Source organism: Lacerta agilis, chromosome 12 (assembly GCF_009819535.1).
Source record: "Lacerta agilis isolate rLacAgi1 chromosome 12, rLacAgi1.pri, whole genome shotgun sequence".
NCBI lineage: Eukaryota > Metazoa > Chordata > Lepidosauria > Squamata > Lacertidae > Lacerta > Lacerta agilis.
In genome coordinates, this window is record NC_046323.1 from 43,549,662 (window position 1) to 43,557,836 (window position 8,175).

General features: G+C 45.0%; 1 protein-coding gene across 1 annotated transcript in view; it reads left to right on the plus strand.

The window, feature by feature from the left end:
• Nucleotides 1-7,858, plus strand: part of VIPR2 (vasoactive intestinal peptide receptor 2) — a 47,871-nt gene extending 40,013 nt beyond the window's left edge. The window contains exons 7-13 of the mRNA XM_033166106.1: nt 118-265; nt 2,169-2,229; nt 2,805-2,874; nt 6,026-6,117; nt 6,227-6,356; nt 6,459-6,500; nt 7,655-7,858. Coding sequence (XP_033021997.1) covers nt 118-265; nt 2,169-2,229; nt 2,805-2,874; nt 6,026-6,117; nt 6,227-6,356; nt 6,459-6,500; nt 7,655-7,828 — 717 coding nt within the window. The 3' untranslated portion in view covers nt 7,829-7,858. The remainder of the gene's footprint in view (nt 1-117; nt 266-2,168; nt 2,230-2,804; nt 2,875-6,025; nt 6,118-6,226; nt 6,357-6,458; nt 6,501-7,654) is intronic.
• Nucleotides 7,859-8,175: the final 317 nt, after the last annotated feature.

Below are 8,175 nucleotides of genomic sequence, written 5' to 3' on the forward strand. Positions count from 1 at the left end.
GTCCCTCATGTCAGAGCCTGTATCTATCAAAGAAAGATTTTTAACAAAGGAAGCCATTTACTGTGTTCAAGCAATTTATTTGCCCAAACGTTTCATCCTTGGTTTGTAACTTTCCAGGTCGGCTGCAAGGCTAGCTTGGTATTTTTCCAGTACTGTGTAATGGCCAACTTTTATTGGCTCTTAGTTGAAGGACTTTATCTCCACATCCTCATGGTCATATTCTCTCCTAACAGACACTTCGCCTTATATCTCCTTATTGGATGGGGTAAGAAAATTGACACAACCTTCTTTTCTTCTCTGTTTGCCCCTACTGTGTAAAACGAGGTCTTCGTATCTTAGCAACTAGGTCTGGCCTCCAGAACTTGAGATCCAGCAACATGGACACACACAGCATATGTTGTGGCTGGCCAGCTGCTTGACTCCCCCCCCCCCCAAAAAAATCTCTGTTTCTGCGCTTCCAAACAGGTAGCAAAAATTGAGCTGCACGCAGCCCCTGCTGCTGATTGATGAGATGTGTTTGGCTGGGTGGTGGGAGTCACATGTTGCGCAGGCCGGACCTAGATACCGTACTTTTCCGTGTATAAGACGCCCCCATGTATAAGACGCCCCCTATTTTTGGGGACTCGAATTTAAGAAAATGGGGGGAGATGACACAGAGTTGTTGAGTTTTTGTGTGTGAGAGAGGATTGCCTAGAGTTGTTGAGATTTTTTGGAGGTGGGAGGGTTACCCAGGGTTGCTGAGCTTTTTTTTAGGGGGCATTGCCGAAAATCGCTCACCCACATGCGCATGTCCCATCGCCGGCAGAAGCTGTCAATCGCCCGCCCAACTGCCACAGCATCAAGCAAATCAACGCCACCCATTGACACAGCAACCAACAACACGCACACAATAGCCGCTGACAGCCACGGCAGCAGCCAATCAAATGCCCACCCTATGCACTGTCCATGTATAAGACGGCCACCATTTTTTGGCATGATTTTTAAAGAAAAAAACAGTCTTGTACACAGAAAAGTATGGTATTCAGATTGTTTGGTTGATGGACCCAGAACTCTTGAAGATTATATATGTGTGTATGTGTGTATATGTTAAGCCTAAAACCCCTTGGGGAGAGGTGCAGCATTCCTGGGAAGGAGGGAATCCTGAGACAAGCTTATCCATCCATCCATCCATTCATTCATTCATTCATTGAATTTGTATAGCCACCCCATAACATGAGTTCACTCAGTACAACAACTGAAATGCAATATATAACTGGGCTTATCCACACTTCCTCTTGTCCCGCTGCTTTGCCCCCCAGGGGAATCGTTCTTTAGTGCACAATCGGAACAACTGGCAATTCAGGTTTTCTCTGGGTTGACCTTTGCTCTGATTTAGCATGGATTTAGGGTTCTCCCTGGGAAAGGAGCAGGGTAAGGGGGGGGACTGCTTGGACTCGTGCCTAGACAGCACGGGTCAAGTGGAAAACTGCTCAGACCAATGCGTTCTAGAAAAGGGAAAAGCGGAAGTGTGGACAAGTCCACAGTAAGGTGTATAAACTAAAAGCACAATTAGTCTGGTTGCAACACCATGCACAGTGAATCGCTATTCCGGAGCCAGATAGTGTGGGGGTGCTGTAGTTTCATGTTGGCCTTTCTGCAGACAAAACATTTATTCCAGGCTCAGTCTCTGGCATCTCCAGTTAAATGGTGTTTAGGTAGCAAGGCTGACAAAGCCCCTTCCGCCCTTAGAAAGGAGGGGGGGTTGCAGTTAGCACGAGCCCTCCACGTGCACAGGGGATGCTCGCATCCCCTGGCGCTATTGGGTGGGCTCTGGGTGCGGTGCCCAGCAGGCTGACCAACCGGTGCAGCCGGCTAGGGCGTGCCCACTGCATTTAAGTTAAATGGTGTTTAGGTAGCAAGGCTGACAAGGGCCTCAGCCTAAGACCTTACTTTTGATTGTTTCAACACCACAAATGTGGCGGCGGCAGCAGTCCCTCCCTCTCCTCTGCCTCATGTTTAGCTACTTTTAACTTTTAACTAAATTTAAGAAAGGATTTCTAACACTACCTAGCAATTAGTTCTTGCACCGTGCGATATGTTTTGCATGTAATGCATTCTAATGTTGATGCATTGCGCAAGTGATCTATTTAATAATTCTCCTTTCCCTCCACCTCTTATTCCACTCTCAGGAATCCCCACATTGTTCATCATCGCATGGATTGTGTCTAGAGTCTATTTGGAGGACACTGGGTAAGTTTCAAAAGGAAAGCAAACTTGATGCTTCCACGTTTTGACAATAGGGTCCTTTGGTGATTGTGCTATGTCCAATATTGCCAAATCTTGGGGTGTCAGAATTCCCTGAGGTGTCTATGAAACATTTCATGAGGTTCATTCCCGTTCCAGGGATGAGGGGGAGTGACAGGTGATGAATTCATGATTTTAAAAATATTTTATATTGGCTGCTCTCTGCTACTGTATAGAGCAGAATTCCCCAACCATCCCGGGCGTGGTCTGCTGGGAACTCTCGTTCAACAACATCTAGAGGGGACAAGATTGGACAGGGCATAAGTGCTTGACATATGTAGTTCTGCACTCAACAACAGAATGCGGGATTTGCACGCAGGTTCAGTCCTGTGTGGTTCAGTCAAATGCCTCTTCACATATTTAATTTGGCTTAGAATTTCTGCTCTGTTCTTGAGGAGCAACAGGAGTCAATTTTAGGAGGTTTTGCCCTTTTCCAATTTGCTTGGCATTTTCAGTCAGCTTCTCAATTTATTTACTGTATAAATGGAATTAATAATTCCCCCCTCCCTTCTTCCCAACAGTTGCTGGGATACGAACGATCACAGCGTTCCTTGGTGGGTTATAAGGTTACCCATCCTAATTTCAATTTTAGTAAGTAAATTCAAATGGCATGTTAACGCTTCGGTTTTGCATCGTGGTTTTCAGCTCCGTAATTCCGTACGCGTGTGTCGATCTGAGCTAAGTGCGCTATCATACTTTGACGTATTGACTTTATTTATAACCTATTTTTTAGCTCGAGGATGATATGATCCATTAAGGCAGTTAATATAACATGTCCGTCGCAAAGAACTCTTGCTAGCACATTGAAATATGTTTTGAGTTTTTTTTAATTCCCACAAAGTCCTAAAAACAACAGTGAGAAATGCAACAGAATGCCCACCCCCCAGACACAGTCCTCAAATGCCTAGTGGACCAAAACAGCCCCTGCCTGCTTTATAAAAGTTTAAATAGATGTAGCTAAATCAGCCTCCATTTGCAAGATCACTTTTCATAGGGCTAACTATCCATAACCAAAGCATTTTCTATGCCAGCTGCTGATGCTTGCAATACTTGTCCCATTACATCCTGCTGGAGCCATACCTTTTCAAATCCCCATCAAGGAATTTCATGTTTCAAAGGATTTTATTTTTTATTTGTAGGCATCTTCATACATAGGTGTGTGTGTGTGTGTGTTTGTGTGTTTGCACGAGTGTGCATGCACAATGCATTGCATTTTAATATAGATATGTATAAATGCCCTCTAATGTAAATAATTCCCCCCCCAAAAAATATGTACATATATTAAAAACAGAATCACTGTAGCTCTAGGCTGTCCAGAAACCATCTGTGCTGACCCTGTAAACCCTGTATCGTAATCACAGATGGATTTTGTTTGTTTGTTTGTTTGTTTGCTATTTAGGTCTTGGTGAATCCTGAGCTCTAATTAGCCGTGTTGATAAGTGACAGGCAAAAGGCACATTAATCGTGAATTAATTATGGATTCATTATACTTGATATCAATTGTGGCAGTTCTCTTCTTGTCCCCAATAGTCTATTATTATTATTATTATTATTATTATTATTATTATTATTATTATTATTATTTGAATTTGTATACCGCCCTATACCCAGAGGTCTCGGGGGCGGTTCACAGAGTAGCAAGGCAGAGTAAAATTGCAGTAGGCAGGACAGGAGTGAACAGACGTCAGGCTTGTCAGATATGCTTTGTTTTTTACTGGAACTCCCAAGATCTTCCAGCCCTTGAAATTCCCCACCTGCACCCCCAAAATGTACGCAAAAGTTGTAGGACAGTTGTAGCCACACACACACACACACACACACACCTACCTGCTTTCAGCTGAAGTTAGGCCTCCATCCGTTTGTGAGACAAAAATATCTCACTTCTGGCTTGACGTCTATAGGATACAAGTAAATTATAATTCAGTCTCCCTGTTACTTTTCATTGGGTGGTGACCTACTTTGCCAGAAGTCAAATGGCTGTACCTTGCCCTTTGGTAACACTGCCAAACTGAGCTATTCGTTTCTGCAGCCACCAACAGCTCTCGGCGTTAGCGTGTTAGAAACATCTCCCAGTAACATTTTGGCCATGGAAGAATCCTTCTTGGCAAGCTTTGGGCATTCCGTGCCGTGTTCCTCTTCTTGATCTTTTAAATTTGAGATGTCCTGTACCAACCACACTGTTCAATACTTGGCACAGTGAAATTCTAACAAGCCAAAGAATTTGAGGCAAAGACTCAAACAGGTGAGAGACACGTGATTAGGATTCAATAGGTGATCCTCAGTGTACCTTCCAACTCTGCAATTCTATGATTCTCCGATTCTCTGTCCTTATGCTGCTCTTCCTCCACCCTGGTGCTCTCCAGAAGTTTTTGAATACAGCTCCCATCAGCCCCTGCTTGCATAGCCATTGGTCAGGTATGATGGAAGCTAAACATCTGGCGGGCACCAGATTGCAGAAGGCTGCCTTATACTCTCCTTCGGTGAAGGTGTTGTTTTAGACTAGCGAAAATCTGAACTGAAAACCACATAGGAGTTTTGCAGTCCTTCAGTTACAAATGACCTGCCTATCAAAGTCCTAGAATCATAGAAGCCTAGATTTGTATAATTGAAAGGGACCGTGGGGGTCATTTAGTCCAAACCCCTGCAATGCAGGGATACGCAAGTGGCCTGTATGGGGATTGAACTCACAACCTTGACATTATCAGCACTACGCTCTAACCAACTAAGCAAGGCATGGCCAAACTTGGCCCTCCAGCTGTTTTGGGACTACAATTCCCATCATCCCTGACCTCTGGTCCTGTTAGCCAGGGATGATAGGAGTTGTCATCCCAAAACAGCTGGAGGGCCAAGTTTGGCCATGCCTGAACTAAGCTAACTGTGTTCTATCCTGCCTTTCAGCTACAGCCCCCTAATGTGGCTTATGCTAAGCTTAGTGTTGTATAGGGCTTAGAGTATCAGACTGGGAAGGTCCATATTCAAATCGTTGCTCAGCTACAAAGTTTACTAACTGACTGTCAGGGAACCGCCACCTGGCCCGCTGAGGGGAATGGAGGGTCCGTTAGCATACAGAGAGCCCCAGCGCCAATTGAGCAGCAGTACCTCTTCCAGCGGAGAAAGCCGCCACACCTCCAGTGAGGATGAGAGGGAAGGAACCAACCTGGCGGGGAGAGGGCTTAGGGATGCCACTGAGAGCCCCAGCGCCTCTTCTAGCCAGGAGCGACAAAGAGGGAGCCTGGTGGAGAGAGGGCTTGGGGGTGTTGCTGAGACTCTGCGCTCACCTCGCCCGGCTGGTCAGGAGGGAGGCACGCCATTTCCGGCGCCCCAGTTGTGCAGAGGGGTGAAATGCAAGGAGGGTAGGAAGAGACTTGGGGTGCCGAAGTTCTTATGCTGGGGGAGAAGCCGGAAGAGGCCACTCCCGGATTCTGCCAGCGACTGAGACAGAAATGCATTTTGTAGCTCTGCACTGTAAATAGTTTGCACAATAAAACTGCAAAAGACTGTTTGGGCTCCTGCTCCGTTACTCGTGAGGCACCTTCACGCGATCCTTACACTGACCATGGGCCAGAATTTTTAATCAGGTCCAGCTCTGCTATTAGAGTGAAGCAGCTTCCTCATATACCTTTTAATGTAGGGTATCATGAAAGGACTATAAATTGTTAGTTATTCAGTTTACTCATATTGAACTTTTACTGCCAGGGAGAGGTGTGTGGATTTACTGGTGTGCATTGATGCTGTCTTCCAGGTGAATTTTGTTCTTTTCATCAGCATTATAAGAATTCTACTGCAAAAGCTGAGATCGCCAGATGTTGGAGGCAATGACCAGTCCCAGTATAAGTAAGTGAAACTCCCCAGAAGTCCCTGTTGGGAAAACAGAAATTTAGGGGATGTCTGTTAAGCTCTGATTCATCCTTACTTTTTCGTGCGTTGGTGTTTTTTTTTTTAGGAGACTTGCAAAATCGACATTGCTGCTTATACCACTGTTTGGAGTTCACTACATGTTGTTTGCGGTCTTTCCGATTCGTATTTCTAATAACTATCAGATCATTTTCGAGTTATGTCTGGGATCTTTTCAGGTAAGATATATCCCAGTATTATTATTTTTAACTGACATAGTTCATTATTTTTACTGAATAGTTTATCATTATGTTTAACTTATTAATATTTCCCATTTACAGGGCCTGGTTGTTGCAGTCCTATATTGCTTTCTGAACAGCGAAGTAAGTTTTTATTTAGTCTCTTGTGATAATAACTAAGGAAGGGCCATAGCTTACAGGTGTAGCACACAGCATTCTCCTTGGGCTTTAGAGCCTTTGTGAGGGATCCAGGGCTGGTGTAAGCACCCAGCATCACTAGACAGTTCATGGCACCACAGGAGGACCCCACTTCTCTGCTCATATAGGTCCTCTACCCTCCTGCCCAGATCAGGCAGCTGAACCCCCAAGGTAGTGTTTCCTGCGATAGAGGAGGTGCCATGTTTTAAGCTACGTTCACACCACACATTCAAAACATTACAAAGAAGAAGAGAAGAGTTTGGATTTGATATCCCGCTTTATCACTACCCAAAGGAGTCTCAAAGCGGCTAACATTCTCCTTTCCCTTCCTCCCCCACAACAAACACTCTGTGAGGTGAGTGGGGCTGAGAGACTTCAAAGAAGTGTGACTAGCCCAAGGTCACCCAGCAGCTGCATGTGGAGGAGTGGGGACGCGAACCCGGTTCACCAGATTGTTTGTTAAGTTGAAGTTTGTTAAGTGTGCTGAGAGTTGTTAGGCTACGATTACCAGCCCATCTTTACAGGAAACTCTGGGAATTGTGAGGGTAATAGGGGGTCTCCTAACAACTCTCACCACCCTTAACAAACGGAAGCTCCAGTAATTATTCGGGGGGGGGGGAGCCATGACTATTTAAAATGTATCATAGTGCTTTTAAAAGATGGTGTGGGCTTCATTTCCCACAGTGCCCTGAAGCAATGCTGCGCCAGGGGCATTTGGGGTAATTAATATGGCAACTCCGCTGCCACCCACCATGACGAACAGGTAAGCTTGCCAGGTGTTGCCCAGATAGAGAAGGGACTCTGGAGAACATTTGGATGGGTATGGGTGGGTGCAAATTTGGATTCAGCTCTGACCAGGGATTCTTGGCACTGTGTCTCTGGTTCAGAGGTATCCACTCTCAGTGTTGTATATCTGAAATACGGTATCTTCCCGAAAAGGAATTATTATACAACCTTGCTGTGTGTTAAAGCATCGTGTAGAAAGGAGAAAAAGCATTGTTGACATTTTCGATCCCCCACCCCCAAGTTGATGTATGCTTCTTATGAATGTGCACACAGGGCTAATACTCTGCGTGCTGGTGTGCTCTGTTTACATTTAGGTACAAGGCGAACTGAAAAGAAAATGGCGGAGTTGGTGTTTGAACCAAAGAATGGGCCGAGATTACAGACTTCACAGCTCTTCTATTTCTCGGAACGGCTCAGAAAGCATCTCCCAGTTGCATCGTAATTCAGCGACTCAGTTTTCTCTCCAAACGGAAACCACAATGATATAAGCCACGTGGGTGCCTGCAAAAGACTAAAGATCATAGTATGCATTGTACAGCTCAGTCAGCGTGATAACATTTTATTTGATAACGTCTAGAGTTTTTACCCTGTTTTTGTCTACAAGTCAAAATGTGGGAATGGCCGTGGTATCCTTTGAGTTTAGCCTTAGAACTTGTTTTCAGCTGTAGGCTTTGTGTGTCCTTGGACCATAGGAAGTGGTGTGTTTTGATTGGTTGTCACTCTGACCCCTGCCAATTCCAGGCTGAAAATAATTGGGATTTACTGGATTAAGAAAAAGAAAAGTTGTGCTGCCTATCAGACCAATGTCCCTCTAGCTTAGCACCCTTTTTTCCAA